The sequence below is a fragment of the Bombus affinis genome, chromosome 4 (assembly GCF_024516045.1).
Source record: "Bombus affinis isolate iyBomAffi1 chromosome 4, iyBomAffi1.2, whole genome shotgun sequence".
In the NCBI taxonomy this organism is placed as follows: Eukaryota; Metazoa; Arthropoda; class Insecta; order Hymenoptera; family Apidae; genus Bombus; species Bombus affinis.
The window spans coordinates 11,968,002-11,992,213 of record NC_066347.1 but is presented as its reverse complement, the minus strand read 5'-3'; the positions used below and the strand labels follow the sequence as shown (position 1 = coordinate 11,992,213).

General features: G+C 42.9%; 2 protein-coding genes across 2 annotated transcripts in view; one reads left to right on the top strand and one right to left on the bottom strand.

Moving 5' to 3' along the window:
- The window catches only part of LOC126915060 (A disintegrin and metalloproteinase with thrombospondin motifs 10-like), a 91,424-nt gene that overhangs the window by 4,448 nt on the left and 62,764 nt on the right, over window positions 1-24,212 (top strand). The window lies entirely within an intron of this gene.
- LOC126915372 (A disintegrin and metalloproteinase with thrombospondin motifs 12-like) lies at window positions 8,825-23,343 on the bottom strand. Its single transcript, XM_050719975.1, has 18 exons — window positions 21,111-23,343; window positions 19,875-20,268; window positions 17,813-17,978; window positions 17,327-17,619; window positions 17,070-17,194; window positions 16,856-17,005; window positions 16,426-16,572; window positions 16,195-16,345; window positions 15,617-15,718; window positions 14,709-14,918; window positions 13,455-13,694; window positions 12,250-12,373; window positions 11,806-11,932; window positions 11,495-11,681; window positions 11,062-11,205; window positions 10,716-10,939; window positions 10,413-10,642; window positions 8,825-9,609 (listed from the first exon to the last, which is right to left on the bottom strand). Exons 1-18 carry the CDS (start codon window positions 21,215-21,217, stop codon window positions 9,011-9,013), a joined length of 3,720 nt encoding a protein of 1,239 aa, XP_050575932.1. The 5' UTR covers window positions 21,218-23,343; the 3' UTR covers window positions 8,825-9,010.

The window sequence follows — 24,212 nt, the reverse complement described above, 5'->3', positions numbered from 1 at the left end:
ACCTGTCCCTGATCTCGGCGTCGATCTCTCCACGTTACTTAATTTTACTCGGCTAATGAAAATACCGGAGGATCGAGGCCAACGGATCGTTCGAACGTCGCAAACGATTTGCCCCGTCGTGCGAATCTTCGATCACCCAACACGCTTCGTCTCAGAGATATTTCGGTATCGTAGATGCGACGACGATAAGAGGGACTGTCCGTTTTTACGTATCCAAGGCCGTATTTGATTCCGAACAGGTTAACATTCTTAAAGAAGGATGCGACGGGACTCGCTTTCGAAATTGATCGCTCGCGTAAAGTAGAGACGTTTTTATGAAACTCGGTAGATTATCGCTGCCTCTCCTTAAAGAAATTTATATTCCCTAAAAGAGGAATAAACGTTCTTATAAATAAGCCAGTAATTACACAGAAAAAGTATCGCGCTTCATCTTCAAGCTCGTATTCTATCGTACGATCTATATTACGGCCAGCGAACGCTCGCATTTACATATCTGAATTACTGGAAGGTTTCTCGAGTAACGGATAGTGTAAGAGGGTTAACGATCCGGGACATCGGGGGGGTCGATTGCAAGCTTTTGTCGGGCGTGCGACGCGACATCACGCGTCCCGACGCGGTCGATCGCGAAAGAATTACGTGTACGTTTCTGCGTTGCAATGATACGTATTGTTTAGATATGCGATAATTCTCTATAAATACGCGAGCAGCCGTTTTACAGCAAGACTTTTGCAAGAAACTGGTCTAGTAGGGGCCGACGGTAAAACCGACTCGGATAAAAATCTCCTTCTTTGAATTTCAATGCAACTCTGATTAAGACATTGCGCCTGCCACACGCGGAGCAGCTGTTTTTTCACCTAGCTTTCGCCTCACGCGCTTTGCCAACCATGCCAACCGTGCTTCATCGAACATGCTATGCTTATTCAGTTTGCATGGGTCAAAGTGGTTGAAGCTCTGGGGCATGGAAAATGAGCTATATATTTTGGAAGACGAGTCGGCCATCGGACAAGAGAAAAATTACGTTCGCGTTCCACGCTCTCGTCGACTCGACGATAAACTTATTTTGACTAATCTTCTCGTCGCGGTTTTTAGGCCGTATCGTCCATAGCCGAGGCACCGATATATCAATTTCGCGTGATTAATTCGTAACAGTAATTTAAATCGGTTAAGATACGAATATCGCGCTTCTGGTAAATATCGAAACGATTGATATATAGCGAATGCAAAATTTAATACCCGATATTTAACGTTCGAAACGTGAACTTTCGCCAACGGGAGTCGTAAATTCCCGTTACGATTTGACTAATCGACGCCACGAATCGTTCGATCCCTTATTTCTCGTGGGATAATAAGGGTAGTTGATCGAATATAACGCTGTTATTAACAGGTTACTATGTATTTTGACTGATCCAACAACTTCAGTGTGATACAAGATTGAGTATTCGAAAAGACAACTACATGATTCGGTTTATAGTGGGGCCTTAGGTTTATCGAGGGTCTCTCTAATGGCGATTGGGCCTTGACGCGCGGATCATTTCACGCGACGTGACAAAACCAATGGACGACCCAATAGCTATTTCCATCGGTGTATAACGTCGGTTTATATATATTTAGAGGTAACTGTCAGTTTGTCTTTCAAGAGCCGGCGAAAGACTAGATTCAATAAGTATGCAAATTTCCCGCTATATTTGACTCTAGATGATACACGATGTCAAAGTGGTGCGAAAGTTCGCGTCGCAGAGGGAGGCCGCGTTCGGGTTCATAACGCTTTAACGCTCGTCTTAGCCACCGAGCAAACTCCTCGTTCAACCGTAATACAAAGCTGTCTCCGAAATGAATAGCAGATAAAAGAAAAAATAAGCTTGCTTATCGCGGAGGATAAATTTAATCAACTTGCAAAATAAGGTCTTCGCGGTTGCTTCTTGAGAAAATCGAAGTACGAAACGAAGATAAATGTCGCGATGACACAATGCCACGATAGATGCCTGCAACATGGTAAACGCACTAACGATAACTCGATTCACAGATGCTTTGATTAAGTTTCAAATAAGAAGAATAATAAAATTCTTACAAGATGAACACATTAACGAGCTTAAAATTTCTGATTGACTTTCGTAATCGATAAAAGCGAGAAAAGTTGTAACGCGGGTTAAATTCGAAGTAGAAGCTTTCGCGTCGATGAATCCCAAAGAAAATTTACCTTAAAAACCACTCGTTACATATAAGAACAGCAGCACTCTGCAAATTCACCTTATTGTTCTGTGACGGATCGGTTATGCTATTTGCTAAGATTTTATTTCAGCGCTCGCGCGTTTCGTCGACAAGTTCGTCAAGCTCGAGTTTGCTTAGCGCGAATTAAAACCGCAACGGAGTCGGAATACGACGTACAACTTACAGACATAGAACCGTTTCAAACCGAACGGTACATACATAGACATTCGCAAAGAGATAATAACGAAGAAAAGCTTATCGCGAAAGCTCGCAACGGTGGTGCCATCGGAACGAAAGTCTTAAAACGCGTCACGATCGAATCAAAGGGTCGAGTCGAGTCGAACAAACTCCGAGCCGTGTTATTACTTTCGCTTTCGTGTTGCTTTTCAGCGTCGCTGGATAACGAGTTTAATTATGCGCAAAGAACGAACCGACGAACGAATACTATCTTTCTTCTCATCCGCGACCGTTTCATCACGTTTCTGCGGGTTTTCCAGCATTTTCGAGTCATTCGTTATCGAGAAATATTTTTGGTCTCCTTCCGTCACGTAGCGAAGCGTGATCGTACAACCACAGTCGGTATTCTCCGGTTGATAAATCGATTTTTCGATTCAAGTAAAAATCACAGTGTGACGCGATTCACTTCGCGAGATCGTCGAATCTCGAATCTTCCTAAAACCTCGTGAAAAGGGGCGACGGAAGCGCGGCTGGTTTATTATTCCGACTATGCGATAAAGGTACTTTCGAGTTTCTCCAGTATCCTTATGGAATTTTGATTGCTATGGTTACTCGTGTATAAGAATTAACTTGCGAGACTGTAACAGCGAATAAATATCGTCGCGTAATTCGATCCACCTTGTTCGAACACGTACGTGTATTTTCTGCCATTCGCGATTAAGACTGATCGAGTAGTTTCGCAAAAATATACGGGAACAATAGACGACAAACGGCAGGTAGTAACATCACGATGCAGCTTGCTTCTTTTCCCTTTCAATTTCCACGGCTGAGAAAAATTTGCGCGGCGAACCGAAAGATTTTTTGCCTTTTCTATTCAACTTGAAGACAGGAGACCGCAAAAAATATCGGAAATCGAAAGATTCGCTTTTCCTTCAATTTTCAACGTTATCCTTTGATTCGAACTTTCAACGGTTCATTTCGATGGTAATTTTTCACTTCCACATTTATCTTTGACGAATTTCTTTCCCCAATGTTTAACGTTTCGAAATATTTTTTATTTATAACAAAGATGCGGTAACGCGTCAAGATTACTCGGAATAATTTCCCTTCGCTCTATCGACGAGTTTGTTTAAACAGATTCTGTTCGGCTATATCAGAGAAAAGAAACATCCCCATTTTCGTTGAAATTTCCATAACGCAACGATAAGAGGAACGGAGAGGCGTAACGATCGTTAGACGACTCGTGACGCGATTAATTTAAAGACGGTGGGAGGTTGGTCGAATCGATCGATAATTAACTTTTCAGTGGTGTTACGGAATGAAATGTCTGTTGGTCGGCGAACGACCAGGAGTCGTAGACGGTGGTTGGGGTAGCTGGTCAGCTTGGAGTCGATGCTCCCGAAGCTGCGGTTCCGGTGTGGCTTTCTCAGTCAGACGATGTATCAATCCTTCGCCATCCAACGGCGGGGCTTACTGTCGCGGTGACAGAAAACGTCATAAAATATGCGCCACCAAGGTTAGTAACACCGGAAAAGTCAAGCAGAAATATATCGGACAGAAATATATTCTACGGTAAAATCGAAGCTTATCATAGCTTCATTTATCGTAACGCGTAACTTGTCGTATGTAATTCGATTCGAAAGATGGAAAGCATTTTCACTAAGCTTACGAGATCTAAATCGCTATCGTTTCCATGACTCTCGAGAAAAAACCGCGTCTCTGGAAAAAAACGCTTCACTCCAAAAACATTCGCTGAAAATGCGTTTCGATACGGATAAGAAAACAGCCGGAAAAATGCGTGCACGGTTAACAAGAGAAGTTACTAAATTGTACGTTTATCAACGAAGACACGGAGATCTTTTGTTTAATTTGGTTTCGACACGACGTTACGATCTACAGATTTATTCGCTGTCGACGTAGAATTTTCAGCCGATATACACGTAACCATTTTCCTATGTTATTCCAAGCAAATCTCAAGTTGGATCACCATGCACAACCACCGCGTTCGTCGTTAAAACTTTTACTGAATTCCAGCCGTGCGACGTTGACGCGCCGTCCTTCCGCGACGTCCAGTGCAGCGAGTTCGATAACTGGATCTTTCCAGAAGACGGGAAACTTCACCGATGGATCGCTTACAAGCTACCCGAGGGTAACTAGCTCGTCGATATATCGAATTCTTCGTCGATACGTCGTCTCCGGCTATATAAGTTACTTACACGAGTCGATCGGCAGATCTACAAGCTTCGGAAAATCCGTGCGGCCTTTACTGTTTAAGCGAAACGAACGTGGTGGCCTCGCTTCGGCCGAGAGTCATCGACGGGACCACCTGCTACAGGAGTATTCGGGACATCTGCATCGGAGGTGTCTGTCGAGAGATTCCCTGCGACCTGAATATGGAGTCGAACGCTGTGGAAGATGCGTGTGGCGTGTGTAGGGGTAATGGCACCTCGTGTAGCCTGAAGGAGGCCGTGATAACGATCGGTCCGGCGTCTCGTGAGTGTAATTACCCGATTCTTCCTCTAGATGATTTCTTCCCTTTTCGAAATATCGTCGCGCGTTTTATCGTATTAGCCGGCCTTTAGTCTTTATAACTTGTTTTACAGTTATTCCGACGTTTTATTACCAACCGAGGTGGGTCGTTCGGCATTCTTTCGGGCAGCTCACTATCCTCCAAGAACTTGCACATTTTTCAAACGTACCTACGCGTTATTTTAATTACGTCTGCTTTTATTTCGTTTTGTAGATATTTCGATAACGATATACCAATATCGTTAAAATTGTTTTCCTTTTCAAGATTGTTAAGAATCACCGAAAGTCAAGAGCTACGAGTAAGCGTCGAACTGGCCGCTTAAAAAATATCGTACGTTTTTATTTTAGGTTCGATCGCTTCACTCTGTCGTTAACATACAACTTTATCGATCGAAAAGTTTTCTACGTCGTACGACTAGGCACTTTTCGTGGAAAATTAATTTAAATTTGTAGAAACTCGTCGGTTTCAATCGTAAAGGCAAAGAGAGGAACGTGGTATGAGAAGAATAGTTTATGCCCCGATCAAAAAATGCCGAGAGTTTGATTTAATATAAAAGCCGGCGAAAGTTTTTAGACACGGAAGAATCTCTAATCGCGATAAATAAAACGCCGGCTAGGGAAGTTGAAATTCCTCACGGATAAAGGCACTAGATCCGTGAAAAGTGCGAGAACTTTCCAAGGTATTTCCCAAAGAATCTCATCCGTTCCCTCGGCTTTCGAACCAGTCCGATATAACCTATCAGCGAATAAATCTCGTATTCGCGATCCCTCGAATCGATACTGCACGTCCCACTCGGTATAAAACTTCTAATAATCGAGGGGGAAAAACTTTCAATGGCAGAGCCGAGGAAGGTAGTGGACGTCCCGGTCGGCGCGACCAACGTCCGGCTAGAGGAGATCGAGCCCTCTAAATCCAGGATAGTGGTGAGGACCAGAGACGGAAAACCGTTAATTGATGGGTAAATTGACTTCCGCTAAAGAACTTGAACACCTTGACTCTCGAAAGAGTGAAATATTTCCTCTCTTCGTCGTATTCTTTTTAAAGGAATCGCAGATTTTATATCGCCGTAGCGTAAAAACCGATAGAACGTTGTTTTATTTTTTGTTTTTCACACTTTACGTCGATCGGTTCATTAAGAATGGCGTCGTTTAGAGAAACGCGGAGGATTAATCGTTAAAACGTCCGATTAAAGAACACGAGTCTCTCCAAACGTACTTCTTGCTCCTACTCGTGCGATATATACTTTGTATATTCGGCGTACGTTTCATTTAAGCGCATTTAATCGTTGTTTCTTTCATTATGTGCGATCGTTTCAGGGATCGTTTAGGAATGTTCGATGCGGCGGGCACGAGGGCGTGGCTAGGAACGATAAGAGCGAGCCAGGAGATTCTCAGCATACCGGGACCAGTCACGAAGGATTTGCTTATATTGGTAAACATAACGAACGCGGTCCTCTAATTAGCCAGCCTGACAGATTGATAAGGTATCTCGAACACGGTGTCCAAATTTGGACGCTTCTTATCGAGTCGTGCTACGCGTTGATATCTTGAGTAGCGAAACGAAGAAAGTTCCGTTCAACGCCACCTAACTAATTCCTAATTTCTATTACGCGCCAGCTTCTATCACTACCACTCGCACCTACGCGACATTATTCGTAAAATTTTCCAAACGGTCGTTAGAAGGAACGTTACATTCCGACCCGGTATCTTTATAGCTGTTGCTACTACCAACGATAAACGAGGAGGTTGCTTAAATCCTTCGAGTACGAAACGCAATTCTTTTATTCTTAGATATCACGGGACTTTCGAACCAAGTTTCAAAAACTAAAAGTCAATTTATTTACCCGAATAGTAAATTCGTATTTGGCACTGGCGTTCATGTCCCTTTCAACAAAGATTCTCGGAAAATTATAATAATTCTGATTATCGCAACGTGCTCATCGTTATAATATTTTTTACGCACGCAAGCGTGTTTACCAACGAACAACTGCTCGCCTGGAATATTTCCCTTGAACTATGGAAAAGTGGTTTCGTTGCTACGTACTCGGCATAATTTCGTTGCCCGAGTAAGTTGTTTCATCGAATAGATTCTGCCGAAAGAAAACGTGACGGTGAGGTATTCGTTCGGTGTGAAAGAAAAGAGCCCTCGTAAGCCGGAGTTTTCATGGGATTTCGTCGACTGGGAGAAGTGCAGCGCGAATTGCGGACCCGGTGAACAGATTTCCAAGCCTCGTTGCTTGGAGAAACTCGCTGGCATCGTGGATGAGACGTTCTGTAAGAGCATCCCGAGACCGGAGGAAAAAGTGAGACCCTGTTATCGAGCACCCTGCCTGCCGAGGTTAGAGCGACACGTTCGTTGGATACTTTTAATTAAAAAATTCCAAAAGTCCGAATTGCTTAAAATTTCAATCACGATGTCCTCGTTAATATATAACGTTGTAAGTTTCGAATTTCAAAGCCGAGAAACCTAAGACAGAAAGCGAGCAATGTTTGTCCGTGTGATCGCCGAATGTCGAGAAAAGAATCGAAAGATCCTTCGCGCGACGACGAGAGATTTCGTCCAAGGAGAACACGATCCATCTAATTATTCTAATTCGTTGAACTAACTTACGTTGCTACTCGTAACGATGTTTATCGCAGATGGATGATCGGTGACTGGCAAGGTTGCGCATCCTGCGTCGTTGGTTGCGAGAAGAGACGAGCTGTCAAATGTGTACGTCCTGTCGGCCACTCCGAGCTGGATGTAGATATTATCGCTGACAGCTACTGTCAAGGACCGAAGCCGAAAGAACGAGAGTTGTGCACTAGCCGAGAGAAACGAGACAACGTTCTCGCGAAACACGAGCAAAAGGACAAAAGTACCGGCTCTCAGCCTCGCTTTTCCTCTGTCGAGTAATCTAACGATCAATCGCGTCGTTAAATCAATCATCGAAGGTGAACACGACTACCAAGCGCTCGAGCCCGCTAAAATGATTCAATCGACCTCGCTCGACTAGTTTTTTCTGTGTTTCTATATTTCCTTGGAAATTCTACCATTAACATCTTTCGTCCAATTTCGTTCCTTAATATGTAGTTATTTCTACGGCAGTTTTATTTATTTATCGATGCGTAACGTTATGCATGAAAATAGAACAGGAAAGTGAAAGCAATTATCTGTCGTATAATTTAGATGACGAACGTTTCTCTGAACGGAAATTGGGAACTCGGACGAAGCAAGATATGGCAGTAAAGAAACATGACAACGTAAAGAAAGGCGAGGTCGTGATCGACACGGAAAATATTACAAATTTAACGCTCACCATCGTCTTGGAACGCGACGAAGAAAGCGACGCCCTCAACTTTCCTAAGAATTTCGAGCCCCAACCGCCAGGCAATGGCACGGAATTTACTTTAGTTGGTATGGATGCGGTCAGATATATACAGAAAATTCAAGAGGACGCCGAAGCTGCTTCGAAACGACATCCACCAATAAATAAATAAGAAAATTTATTTCGCACTCGATAAGAGTGTAGCGATATGAAAATCCAATCTTTTTAGAATATAACGATTGGGTCGGTATCATTCACGGAATCACGGATCGTATTTTTAAATCTGTAACGCCGATCAAAGCGGTGTAAAGGAACTTTGTTGTAAAATAGAACGTCATGATATTAAAATAATAATTGCGTCGATTAAGAGTACGATAATCAAAATCGACAAATTTTGTGCATACGCGCAGAAGGATAGAAACGGTTGTCGTTTCAATCGAGTTTTCGTTTCGATTCTCACCGTTCAATTTCCCGAGATTGTACGATGTTAAGGAAATCGAATTACCGTCGACGTGAGTCGATTTTTCCATAACCATCAACAGCGCCAATTAAATTAAATATTTGACTCTTATTTAACGAAAGTTCGTAACCTAAGAGTTTAGCTATATTTATCAATGCTTCTTAATACATACTCTTATCAGACGATATATTAACACTTTTCAACGTTATATCAAAGAAATATCGATTAGTAAATAGTGTCAAATAATTGCAATTATCGATTATAAATATCGACGATACCAGTTTCGAGTGGTTTGTCTCGTACGCAAATGGAGGATTGGTTACGCTTCTCATTTTCGCTGTTCCGCCAAATCTACGATTCTTGACAACGCATCGTAACTATAATTTTCTTTCTTGTTAGGCACCGCGCTAATATTACGACCCTCCAGCTTCTCGATCTTCTCGACAGCCTTCGTACCGTTATAAATCTTCACTCTGGAAGTATCGATACTACCGCCGACGAGATCGCCAACTTCCTGATACGCTCTATCCGACAAATTCGATAGGAGGCCTTCCTCTAGCAAAGGCGCCTCCAACAGTACCACGTTCTCGACCGGCACCGAGTCTTTGATGATCGATCCGGGCTTTGGAGTAGACGCGTTTCGATCGCAGGCGCCGCGTTTCCTCTTTTCCTCGTCGGCGAGGGACCATTCGCGAAGAAGCTGCCGGAAGTCCGCCGTGTCGACCGTCATTCCCATATCATCGGCTTCACGAGAGATACCGTACGCTTTCTCCAGATATCCGGCCAAACTCAAGTCCACCAACTTGTCGACCATTTTAGCCCGTTTCTCGTGAGGTAGCTGCTGCTTCTTCTTCTCTTTCCAAGCAACGAGTTGCCTGTTTGCGTTTCGGACCTTTTTGGGGCAGGTCTTCTTGCACGGTCTTTCGCCTGTAAGGGAAAGCCGAAAGTTCGACGGTTCGATCGATCGATACGCGAGTCAGCATCTGCTCCAGACTCCGATTTACGGCTTCAACGCTAAATATGCACGGTTGTCGAAATAAAAGTCACGTCCTAAGAAGAACGACAAAGGGAAAATACAATTCTAATATTATAACGGTAAATGTTTTTTCGTTCGACTCCCCATGTACACGCTCCTTCCCTTCTCGTGCCACCGCGTCAATATTTTATTTCCATTATATCGTAAATCTTTTACTGTGACATCCGTGCTATGCACCTACGTACGTTTACCAACATACGAAAACACCGTTCACCACATATATAGAAACATAATATGTACACTGTGAGTCTCTACGGAATACCGAAGGAGAATTACATCGAAATGTTTATACGCTTTGAAAGGACACGATCAACGTCGACGAAACAATTGTAAACACGATACATATTGCGATATGCCATTTTTATAAAAATTTAAACGATTGTAACATACTGCAAAAATGGTATTGTCCAGAATGAAAACGATATATATCGAGAACGTGGTTTTCGGTAATCGGTGGAGCGAAATAATAAATAACCAGCGAACGAAACGGTTTCCACGTGTACGAATAACTACATGGATTCGAATGACACGTCAATTAAATTGCCAGTGATCGATGAACGAAGAAAGTATTTAGCGAAAGATTGATCGTTCGGCTTAAGAATGTCGAGGTGCCGTTAAAATATCATAAGGTTGCGAAAAAGTTATTCGTTGGATAGAAATCGGCAACGAGCACGCACGACACCGACATCCTTACCTACACATTCTTCCTCTTGTTTCGGCACGCGACCTTTGCACGCGTCCAGATTTGCCTGAACGTCATCCTCACCGGCACGAGCAGCGGGTCGCACGCATTGCACTTTACGATGCCTCGTTCCTTTCTTTCCGTCGCAGGCGTTACACTTGCTCCATTGGCTCACACGCCACCTTAGGCAATTCCAATCGTCATACAGCGATCGTAAATATTCGCCGATAAACGAGTAATGGAAATTAGAAAGGATCGTCGCTTATTCGGCCATTAAAATCGAATTGCGTCAAAGAAAAGATAGTGCGATAGTACTAAACGTATGCTGTTCGCAGTTTCGAGAGGAAAATGTAAGCAGGTAGAGAAACGTAAAATTGTAAATAGCACGAAATGACTCGATGGTTGTGTGGTTGCATGTACTTTGCAGGACAGGCTTCCGAGTTGCAAACCCTAATTTTTGGATCTGGTCGTGACATGCCATCGCAAAATTCAAGACTCACTTTTCCACCTCTTTCTTCGATACACGCTGCCTCCGATATCTACATCGAGCAAAAGAATAATATAGTAACGTTGAAGTTATTTTCGCTGCGTGAATCGAGTGCCGGATTCGCTATAATGCTTCTCCAAATTATCATTAAGTCGACTTCAATATTCAAATTACCATCGTACCGCCTCCGCATTTAACGCTGCAGTCGCTCCATTCCATGAAATCCCACAGGTATTTCGGTTTGTATGACGGGTCAGTTGACATCACGTAATATACATAATGAATCCCAGGATTCTGTCTCGGGTGCAAGAATACGTACTAGAATCATCATCGTGGAATGAATTATTAATGTGGGTATTTAGGAACGACGGTCGATCATCGACAGAAAAATATTCCGCGCAATCGCCAACTCCGTGCCGATACCTTACGTTCGTTTACGTGAATCTCTTACGTTCGACGACGAAGCTACGCGACGCACGAAACTACTTTCCTTCGATTTCTTTACTTTCCTTACTCACGAGGGAAATACGTTAAAACGATGTAGTCAGCGTTTATCAAAATTCGTATTTACGATCTCGACTATTTCACGCACGGAATTAATACGTACTTCTATTCGAATAGGTGTCATTATGGGTCCCTTTATTTCAATCTCCTCTCTGTTTGGCTCAGGATGCAGGTATACGATAATGGAGCCTGCACAATCGTAATCACCGCTTCTATATATCACCCTACGATCGTTAGAAAATCGTTCGGTATACGATGAACTTGGTTTGTTCGTTAACACGAGGGAGAATCTTTAACTTCTTAGAGTTAAACATTCAGCTTCGAACGTATTATTTTCACTCTGTACATAGTACGTATAATATTATATTTTTAAGACGCCATCGTTTATTTTCTAATAACGATATAAGCAATTACTTGTCTTCGTTCAAACAGTATGTTTCGCTATTCTCGAGTCTCACCGATAGAAAGTTTTTATTCGGCTGCATTTCCGCTACGTATATGCTTCGAGCACCCTGAGGGATAGTAACTATCTTCACGTGCACTAGGAATTCGAAAATTTTCCAATTATCAACAAATTACTTTTCGTTGTTGTCGTAAGTATTTCAAATGGACTAAACGCAATTTCTCAACCATTTACACTCGACAGTCGTCGAACGTTTGTACATTTCGCTGTACTTCAACGCACGTACGTATACATTCGTAAAAACAATGATTATAAAAGCGTTTCCATCGTCCTTATTTCCACACTTACCTGTATCGTTAAAGCTTTAACTTGCAAATACTTGGAAATAATGGAAGAAACGGACATAGGAAAATTTTTAATCGAAAATTTTGATGATAGAAAAGAATATAATTTACTGTTGCGAATTCCCGTTTCATTGAAGAAACCTTCTATCGCCTTGCACTTCGTACCGTCACCTTTGCACGTTCCACACCTGTCGTCGATGGCATTCGAATCCAACACCCAATCGCAACCGACTTTCTAGAAAATATCATACCTTCTCGTTTCTAAAGGTTCTGTTTCTTTTTAATTGCAACTTACTGAGCAAGAAATAGATTCTCTTATTTCTAGAACGAAAAAGGTATGGTACTTACCGTACTATATGTATGTACCTGCAACTTGTAATTGCTAGTAATCAAGCTCGATCGGTTATGATGCTGCGTTTAACGGCACGCGTTATAGCGAACGGAAAAATATCAAGGTATGATGGCAAAAAATAAATCAGAAATTAGTTTCTAACTAACTTGACAATCTCGATTAGACAGGTAACTAAATTTTTGTCCTACGAGCTTTAGGATGCTTTCAAGCCATAAAACGTAGTTAGTAGAAAGGTAACGAAAGGTGTGCGAGAGATTAGTCACGAAACTTATCGCACGAAACGTACGAAGGGAATAATTTCGAAGCCAAGGCATCTCTTTCGTTTCTATAACGAAAGCATCATAGAACTAGAACGCTACGCTCTTTCGTTGCAGATCACGCGAATACGTCTTCCTGTTTCCTGATTAAATTTACATTGTTAAAGTACTTCCGAGCTTCCGGCATTTTACTCGGCAAATTTCCTCTGTTTTAATCTACATACGATATGATACATCTACGATATTGGAATTGCACATCTGTGAGAAAAATTCGCAACGGTAAATATCCTTTATCCGTGTAAATAACTTTTTGCGTCTCTGTTCTTTCATTTCTTATAATCGCTACCGATGCAACGCAAGATACGATGATCGATCAGCTCTGAATTTTCAATAAACACGTAATAGAAAACTATCGGAGAAAAAATATCAGGTCTTAAAATATTACTGAAATGCGACCTAAGAATCTCGAAGTATACGTGTATTGCTTAATTTTGAGAAAGAAATCGCAAAGAAATAACGAAGCAAATCGTACAAAAAATTAATAGTCAGGATAGTATACTTGTCTTTTGAATTAAATTAACGTCATTCGTCGTTCTTACGCAATACGTTGAATTTTCCAGGTAATTCCTTGCAAGGAAATTAAATCGCAAAACAGCAATCGCAATGAACGAAGAAAAATACAAGAGGTAATCGTGATATTTGCTTACCCTGCATGTACCACCGACGCACATGTTGTTAGTACCACCCTTGCAGGGAGTAGAATCGTTTGCCACTTGGAACTTGGTGAATACGTTCTTTTCATTGATGCAGTACAAGTTGCACGGATCGAACGTTGGATCGTGGATAGTGTACGCGGTCCAGTTATGCTTGCCGTCGGTCAAGATTTTTCGCTCGTTGTACCAACTGCACTGCAACTGGCGATACGATGGTTTCCTATGGTCGCAGGGCTGCACAATGCAAGGTCGTCGTTTTTCACAAAAGGGATATATCGCTGCCGCAGAGGTTAGCGATCACGCGGCAAAAAGGGTGATATATTAGCAAAAAGCGTTAAGAGCTGGGTGTGCAGCCGAAAATGATTAATGGCGTGAGACAGAAATAGCACCGTAGTAGAGTAATTCGTTGACGATCGTTTAATCCGTAGCGGGTCGCCGGTTGCCTTTCCGCAGGTACGAAAACGATCTTTCCTAACATTTCGTTCGTTCTTTCTTTTCACTGAACTGGCTAACGATAAAATTAATCGACTATCGTAACGTTAGACGAAGATTATCGTACAAGATACAAAATAAATATTATATACCAGATTTCTAAAAATAGGCCGTTATGCGAAGAAAATAAGGATGCTATCGTGGTTTGCATCGAGTGCGCGCACATGTACACGCGAGCGCACGCGATCTTCTACATCTAACTAGATCTCCGTGAAACTAGGCTGCAGAGTTTAGGGCTGAACGAAACTTTAAATTAAAATTTCTCCTATAGATAACGCAATTAAAGTACTCCTTTCTTAACTAAGCCCAAATCGGCAGTGACTTAAGTATACGAAAGTTAGCTAAAACACCAATAGTTTACAATCTTTAACCTAAAATCAAACGTTGGAAAAAAATAAGATTGAAAGAACAACGAAGCTACACGTGGGCTCGCAAATATAGTATTCAGGCAAAAAAAAGAAAAAAAGAAAAACGAGGATTAACATTTTGCAGCTACTTTTCAATGAAAATTTTCTTTTACGCTTTAATCAAATATCTTTTCTCGCCCGAGACAGGGAAAAATATATAAAAAGAAACGAATCGACGAGGTGAGAAACAATATCCCGTACACAATTGGAAATAGAAGAGAGCAAAGAAGAGTAGAAGAAAGAGAAGGATCGAGTAGAAAGGGGAAGGGGAAGGAGAAGGGTAAGGAAGAAATGAAGTCGAAACGGCACCACACACGGTCGATTCGCATAGAAAGACAGTGGAATTTACCATGGTGTTGCAAATGGCCAACTTCTTTCTCTCTCCGATGCAGTATCTGCCTTTGTTGGCGGGCGGCGGATTGTCACATTCTCTCTCGGCGAATTTCAAGCCACCGCCGCAGCTTCTGCTGCAACCGCTCATGGGACCCCATTTGCCCCAGCCACCGTGCACCGCCGTCGGTCGGGTGCCCATAGCCACGCATTTCTTGCGAATGCACCACTGAATACAGGCTAGTTCTTTATTCTTCGCTCGTTTCGTCGCGAAATGCTTTGCTTTGTATCGTTTTTGGCAGGAAATTTTACGGAAAATTTTACGGAAATTTTGCGAAAAATTTTACGAAAAATTTTGCCAAATGAAACATACTGATATTAACACGTTCCACGTCCTGTGTAATTAAAGACTTTGGTAGAAGTAAATTTTGCAACGGATAAATAAAGGCTATATACTTTCGCTACATCCTCCTAAAAGGCAAACGTAACAGAGATTCCGCGTCTTACATTTTTTACGACAGATCGAGACTTTCCAAAGGCTGTTATTCGTACGAACATTTCTGCTTAGACTCGCCGCTCGCATTGTTACAGCGAGCTTTGTGCGTTTTTCACGTGAGTTACGACGCGTCACAGAAATTTTAAATTATTCTCTTTCGACTGCGCTCTCTGCTCTCGTATTTTACGGTATAATCCTTTGTCAACGGGACAACTAGGAGCAACGATCGCAAAATAGCTACATGAAAAGTGCGCGAGTAATTTTATCTTAAAAGAAAAAGGACGAAAAATTAAAGGAACGACTGAAATGGTAACGCGATCAAAGGCACAACTGGAGAGACGTTTAAGGCGCGATAATTTCCATGGAGAAATGCATAAATTGATACTATTAAAGAGTGCGCTTTTGTTCTCGGTAAATCCAATTCAACGAACCAAATTCTCGCCGCATTTTGATCCTTCGGCCATGGGTGATCCCCGGGAGAAACAGCTTCCATTCTTCCCTTCGCACCATAGCAGCTCGCACATTGCATCTCGCTGAAACGTACGGAAGGTTCGTTCGCCATAATCAAATTATTCTTCGGGGTTTAACGAAATATATAAAGCGCGAAGTAGTAACTTTCTCTATGAACAAGTTAAATCCCATTCATTGACCCGGTCCCCGTGAGAATAATCGAGTCGTTTCTAGACCGACCTTATGCGATACGATACGATTGCCGAGCAACGGTTCGATCTCAACTTTTAAATAAATTCGTACATAGAAGCAAGCGGCGTTCTGTTAAAATTATTCTCCAATTATTTGCAATTCTACAAAAACTGATAAACCTGTTTCGAAGATTTGCGAAGCAATCTTTTAAACGCATAGGTAGTATCTGTTAGGTAAGCGCGATAAAGTTTCGATAAAACTGACCTTCTACACTGTGCGTTTACTAGAAATACTAATTTTCGATTCATCCTGTGTCCTATAAATAAACGATGTTCTACAAATAGCAAGAGAAAATGCGGAAATATACCCCGGTATCGCCAGGGCAAATCTTCGACCCGGGATAGTTCATGTCGCATTGAAAATTGCCGTCGTACATCGCACCGGGTAACATGTCCGGATACTTGAATTTCTCCGGCGGATTTCTTGGATCGTTGATCAGGCACTCGCCCAAGCCGCTCCTAATCGATCGACACGAGGCTTTCGACTCGCGATAGAACAAAGCAAAACAAAGCATATATATATATATCGAAAGATTTACTCGAGCAAGGTAGTGATGTATTTCCTGCTGCAAGTCGACCATCTCAACGAATAGATGTTGACAATGGGTGACATGAGGAAATAACTGTTATCGTTATCTTTGGGTGGACAGCCACTGATAGCGACATCGTCGTGCGAACAGCCCATCCTGGAAAATCACATCTTGAAAAATTACTTCCCTTTTGTAACCACCTATTGTCGCGAAAAATTCCGAATGGAATATTTTCGAAAAGAAAGTCCTCCGTTCCACTCGACTCCTATCTCTTAATCCCTTCGCAGCTAAAAAATCAGGCAAAAATAATCATTTCACGTTCCGAAGCGAGTTTTCGTTAAAGCGTGTAGGAGAAACGAATTCGAGTTTCTTATGGATTTTGAAATATCGTTAGACGCGAAGGGATTAAGGTTGGTAAAGAAACGTGCATGGACAGTACACGTGACCAACTTCGTGGCTAATTACGATTCCAAGCAATAGGCCACTATCTTCGGTGATGCAAGCTGCTTTTTCGGGATCGCAGGCAGTTCCGACATACGCCAGGCCCATCAGATTGCAATGTGGTACGCCTTCCGCGCAAATATCGTACCTGAAACACGCGTTACGATGTTTCGTTACGATCGTTCTCTACTCTCGATGAATTAAAATTTTACCTAGTTACAAGTACCGCTATGTCGTAATGGTTGGGATGAGTGTGATCCGTGGGGTTCATCTTTTGGGCCCATTTGGCAAAGCTCGCTAACGTTGCCTCGGCTGCGGGACTAATAAGCAGATCTATCTACGGGAAAACCGTCTTGATAAAATATCTCAAATATCTCACTTTCGACATTTACAATATTCTTCATCCCGTGCGGATTAATTGCTAAAATGAATTCTCGTATTTTTAGTCCTCTAACTAGTTACGCGTTACCTCTTCCTTTTCCTTCTCCAAATATATAATGCGGACGACGACCATGTCTATCTGATTGCCGACAGATCTGTCGTGATAGAAGTCCGACACCATGTTCATGATAGTCAACAGGTACTGTTCGTAGTTGCTGTTGTTGTAAAAGTCGAGAAACCTTCTGTCCGCGACCAATCCAATCTCTACGTAACGATGAATACTGTGGGTCAAGGAAGTGCTCTTACCAACTTCGGGATTCTCTTCCATTAGTCGCTTCTGTCGTTTGGCTAACTGTTCCGCCCACGCCGCCTCCCAGTCATCTGCAAACGGAAAAACAACGACTCGTATCGCTTTATCCGTTTCGAAGATCGGCCTTTATCTTCTATCCTCGATGCAGATGGTTTATTTAAAATGTACATTTCGTAAAAGAGATCTTGTAAAATTCACGGACAAACAATTTTTCGAGAGATGTCGCGGCGAAGCGTAGTCTCGTATAAATCGACGACTACTAACCGGAAGTTCCGCAGTAATTCTTGGAAGAACCGTCCCGACTCTCCTTCTTTTCGTGCGAGTCATCCCTCTTGTAAGCTATGTGAACGTGCTGTCCATCCTGCTGCGGTTCTGCTTCGTTCACCGGCTCGATGAAGTACCGGCCATGATTAGTTTGCACGTAACCAACCTGCACGAGATCCACAGCCACTTATCGATTTTTCGTTAATCAACGTTATTGTAAATAAGATATGGGACTGGGTTCCATCGGCAGAAGACGCCTGCAAAGAGATGCAATTACGCGAACCTCCCGATCGGGTTAACACCGAGAACGACTTCGATACCGAACTAACTTGTAATTGCAGTTTCTCTCTCGCGAATGATACGTGTGTGCACGCGTGCCGTGCCGTGCCGTGTCGTGCCGGTGTGGCGTGGCTACGTGACCGCGTTTCTTGCCCGTTTAAACCCACCGAATCCCTACCGAATTTCCATTCGCGGATCACGAAATTACGCGGCCACGCTTTGGAAATTACAATCCAACGATCCTAATTAGGGGGATCGGTTGTTATGCGCAACATTTATCGTAGCTAGAACTAACGGTATAATTCAAAATTCGGGCTTCGCGTCTCCCAATAGCGCAAACAAACAGGCCCTCGGTAATTCACGGGAAACTGTGGTCTACAGGACAGAGAAGACCGCGTACCGTGCGCCATGATATTTGCGAAAATTTACAGATTCAATAACGCTGTATGTGGTCGATTCGATTCACCGGTAGTTACAATACCTGGCTCCAGTAACTTCACCGCCTCGAACGAGTAACGACGCGCCTGGGAACGCTAACCAGAAGGTGTCTTTTAAATTACGGCCGCCTCCTCGCCTTTCCACATCCCTATCTTCCGAGTTTCACCCTCCGAAATACGCGCTCCAAACGCCAACGAGATAGATACGGTTTCTTTTCCTCCAGAGTAATGATCGAACACGTCAAATTGAACGGAAAGAAACACGATGGCTACATTATACTCGACGAATTGTATAAGCGTGGTCCAAGAGTAGCTACTTCCCGATATACAATAGGTATTCGATTACCCACGTTGCTGCAACCATATTTCAACAATTTGCTCAACTTTTTTATTCGTTTGATTTGTTATATCAGTTATTCAACTTATTTTCTCTTTAAGAACGACTTGACGGCCAAGCTTACGATATCTCACGCTGTTATTCCGTTTCTAAATACTCGGCCCTTTCGGAAGCCCGATTTTGCTCGAATAATTTGCTTAAAAAAGCCATTATGTGCAGATAATTCGAAATTCGTTTCTGCGAATCATCATCTACTTCCGATTTCTGAATTATCGTCGCTATCTTAGTTCGTATCAGGCTGTGATCGCCCTTCCGGCGTGCAAGCAGAATCGGATCATTGTCACTGAGAGGAGGAGATTATGCAGATCGCGTCTCGCTATGCAACGCAGCGCGGCAATTGCATCAAGTTGAAAGCATGAGCCACTCTGTCTGCATGTTTCGCAGTTGAATTCTCGAAATTCTCCTGGGAGAATTCGACCGAGACCCCGAACCATTAAACGCGACCGAACGGTCGTACATGCCAGCTTTGATCCCAAAACAATCGATCGTCGCGTGGAATCGGCAACACGGTCCCGGTACGCGTCCATCTAAATGCAAATACCTCATATTAATTTGCATCCGCTTAAGTGCATAATAAGAAGCTTGATTAGCCACGAAGAGACACACGCCACCGTGTTCTCATCGTGGATTATGTCGTTACGGAGCGTCTAGTCTAGTAAATTCAATTGTATGAAATCTTTCCGGAGTTGCTAGATCATCGGCAAGAATTAACCACGAAGCCTAGGTTCGATACGTTGTTGGCCTCGGTCGTATTGATACGTATCTTCGATACGTATGGCTACAAATATACAAGAACCAAGAAGCGTGCTTCGCGAGGGGGCGGGGGTGGGGGATGGGAAAATTTCACGGCAATGCAAACTTTGATAATACGATTTTATGCCTTTGAGTTTTTCAAGATGATTTAATTAAAAATAAACGTAGATAAAAAGGATAAGGATAATTTACGAACCACACCATCGCAGAGAGAAAGAGCTGCCTTGGATGCGCGATGGCCTCTAACAAAGCCCCGATAATGGCATTGTCGATCGGAGGCTCTCTTGAATCGTAACGCTTCGTTCAAGTTAGTTCTCAGGCCGGTGCCCCGCGTCTCGATCACCATGTCAGGCGAGATGAATTCGTGATACGGGTCGAGCTCCACATGGTGTTCGATCCCGTTGAAAGGCAGCACCAGGTGCACTTTATCGACCTCAAGCTCCTGCTCGCCCGTCTCGGTCGACCTTTTCTTACGTTCGTTGATCTCTTGCCGATCATAGAAATACGGCAACGAGTATGTGTCGAAGCTGCCATCCTCGAACACTCTTCTCGGGATCAAAAATTCCGGCTCGTGGACGTCTCTCGTGTACCTGAACATCGACCACCGGGAAGAGAAGAGCTTTCGTTAAAGAACGTACGAACGACGAATCCTCGTTCCCGCAACAATTTCGCATATATTTCTTTCTTACCCGCGCCTGTATATTTTCCGAAATATTTTCCACGAATACCTTTGCGAGCCGCGTCGAAAAATTTGTAACGGTATCGTAGAAAAAGCGTTAAATGTACTTGTTCGAATCAACTCGAACTAGAGGCGCTAGATGAAATTCGGTTGCGTGTTGAATTTGAGAAACACGGTTATTAAACTTCGTTATTGAATTCGTAAAGCACGATCGATCAGAATCTTTCGTTTCTTTGGCACTCGTAGGTGCACAAAAAACTAAACGAAAACTTTGTCACCTTAACTTGCCTCGCTTCCAGCGTGACGCTCCTATTTCATCCCCAACCCTGTATCAATCCAACCCCGACAACTTCAAGGCCTAGTATTTCGGTTCTCGTGTCCCCAAACTTTAATCATCGATCGAAACAAGGGCAAACTTATTGCGACGGGCAAAAAGGCGCAAGTTTTCGAAACGAACGACGTAATACGATCGTCCCTGGTTGTTCCGTTCGGCAAAGGAAAATCCTCGATGACACGGTCGAGAGAGCGGAAGAACGAAAGAACGTGCCGGGAAAGTTATGGGACATTTGTTAGCGAGATGCGAAACTCGGACAGTCAAGCGAGACAGGCGAAAGACAAAGAGCGAGAACAATCCGATCGGATCAGGTCGGACGAAATGGTCGACTGGACAAACGGTTCGCGTGGTAGAGTGCATCGAACTGAGGATTTCCTAGCCGAAACGTGGTAACCGTGGCAAGCTGCGAGTGCACTTACCTACCATGGTATACGTTTCCACGTCCGTTGCCGTGTCTCTTCGATAGATCGGTGTCTACGATCGCGATGATGCCGAAGAACGTCAGAAGTGCTTGGAATCCGTTCATGACAGGCTACTTTTTTCTGTGGATCTCGTGAACACTGCCGTGAAGCTGCGGAACAACGAAAACTTTGCGCAACTGTTTTCCTTCCATGGATAAATTCTGTATACAGATCCTTTTTCTATATATCGCCGGTGAAAAATTTCCACTCTTTATTCCATACGCTAAGCTAAAAACTAATCTTTGCGCCGTTCTCATATATGTATTTATTCATCGTGTAAAAATAGAATACAGCTATATACTTGCTCGTCGAAGGTTAAACCGATTCTACGTACAGAATTTGGTTTTTTGGTACGATCTTAATTAAGTGTGGTTGACCATAGCTATTAGGTCGTTAATCGTAGCAATTCAAGACGATCGTTGGAACGAACATTACATCGATATTACGAAGCAACGTACGATACGTTTAAAAAACTGCCGCCTTAAAACGACAAGTATTTGCAGCAGAAATTACAAGTTTCTTCTCCAGTGGAACAGAAACTTGTAATTTCTGCTGCAAATATCGCTTGTCGCTTGTCGTTTTAAAAAATACGCCAATATATTCTGATCCTTTTGCCGATATTACAAGAAATGCTCGATGTTCGCAAACACGAAGATTCGCGAACATTTGATCGCGATTTTGGTCGCTACAGGCGAATAATTCGATTACGATTCGATAAAGGGAATTAAAGATGACTCGCTTGTACAGCGATATGAACGTATCCGACGTTCCAAAGAATTTGATGAACAAACTCGATAAACGAATTTGAGCTTAGGGCAGAGTCACCCGGTATATTGGCTACGCGCGCGGTTCTTCCAATGGTTATACTCGAATCGATCCAAATATGGATTCAATCAACCTTCGGATCGAACCTGATAGGTAGGTCAATTTTAGTTGACTTTTTGGTCGTGTTGGCCCAACCGAGATCAGCCCCCCACCCGTTCTTTCCTCTGCTTTTGGTCGTCGCGATTCCATTATATCGCGTGCAGCTGTAATTGTTTTTCTTCATAATCGTTCATCATCGAATCCAATTATTATCGAAAAATTCTCTTACTCTTCAACGTCAGAATTTTAAATCTTACCGCAAATGGACTCCATTCGTACGAAATTGAAACGTTTCGTTCGAATTATTGTAATTATCGTATTATGTGTAAATGGTAGTCGTCCAGTGTACGGGTCAACTGTAACCCCAAAGTATCCACGTCATCGGCAAAAATGTCATCGACGTGTCGATTGCCACGCGAAACCTACAGCGATCGCGGTGATTTATCGCCAACAGAAAGATCGGCTTATCGACACATCTTATTTAGCCATTTAGCTAATCCGGTAGGAGATCGGTGCAAAACTCGCTGTAGTTTTCTCGAGAATCTTCGTCGAGAAAGTCGTCCTCTCGACGTTGAAACAGAACGAGGAAATATAACTGGATAGGTGTATCTTTGGAGATGTGTGGTTAAAGCTTCGGGGTGGTCCATTCTTGCCCGTCACTGCGGTTGTCAATGACAACCGGTCATTGGCCGGGGAATAATTGAGGTTGCCAGTCAAAGGAGCAGAAAAGGAAGACGCGCAAATTACCAGGATCGACCGGAAGCGTCTAGGATAAACTCGACTCGATGACTGGCAAACAAAATGTCCTGTCAGGCAACGTGTTTCGCTGAACGGGTTGCGCGGTGTTTCTCACTTTGTTTTCATTTTTAAAGAGATCGCGACACCGGCCATATATTCGACCGATATAAAGTAAAGAACCGCGACGCGTTCATCTCTAGAGCGAGCGTTCCTTATCGTTAGCGTTGCATTGGAAGGATTTCTTCTGTGGGCATGATACGGAACGAGATAAAAGAACGTCGTGCAGGGTGGCGATGGTAACGCAAAATCGAAAAGCCGGCGAGAGTAATACGGAATGCCGACAGAATTGGCAAAGATAAATTGCGCTGGAATTTAATTGGCGGCCGCGCGTGCCGAACGCATCTATTGAATTTCGCAGACCGACGTAGCCCCCGTGTCTGTTTACTTTCTTCTAACACAGAACCGAACAAACAAACACGCGCGTTCAACAATCTGCTCTTTCCGTGACATTAATGTCGCATTCCGAATAATTCACCTTGTTGCCTGAATGGACGACAATGTGCATTCGATCGGTATGTACGAACGTCTACTGGAGAAAGACTATGACCGAAGAACGTGATTATCCGATTCAGAAAAGTCTAACTTACAATTACTGGTCAACGAAGAGTTATTAAAACGAAACGTATAATTCTTTCCTCGTCGTTTATAAGGGTTTTTCGTTATTTTATTGTGTTTATTTCTTATACGCGTACAAGATCAGTTTAAAATCGATCGTATAAGTATATTTTAAGCACCGAACGAACAACCCATCGTATCGTATAAAAATAAGTTTCCGGGAGCCTTCGTAGTCTTACAATCACAGTCTTACAAGTCTTAGGACTTGATCATCTAACTTTTGCATTTGTCGACCGAATCATAAATCGGTCATCGATGGTAACGCTTCCAACGTAGACCATTAGTATATGAAAAGAAATGCCAACAACACACACACACTCGTGTACAAACAAAATAGAATGGGAATGTAGCTCGATAAATCTTGCACAATAATCGATCGTACAGCTGGCTTGTCAAAGATCAATGAGGGGAGATTAAGAACCATCATCATCTTCGTTACTCTGGAAATACCGGATAGCCTGATGTAAATTATTCCAATATCCGAGTTACCGTGTTTCTATAATTTTTTACGCTTAATAGATAACGCGTTGAAAAGTAAACGTGCATCTGTGAATGGTCTAAATCGCGTAGGTGTATACGAACGACGAGTGGAGCTGGTTTTTCGCACCTCCCCTTACAGGTCGCAAAGGTAGGTACCTGTTCTCTGCTTATTTGCTATTACAACGTGGATTGCTTACTAGACAGACGTTTTAACCAAAGATCAATGCCGCGGATTCTAACAGCCTGCAGTCTAACGTTTAACGAACCAACGAAATATTCTCCCATCGCGTTTCTATTTACGAG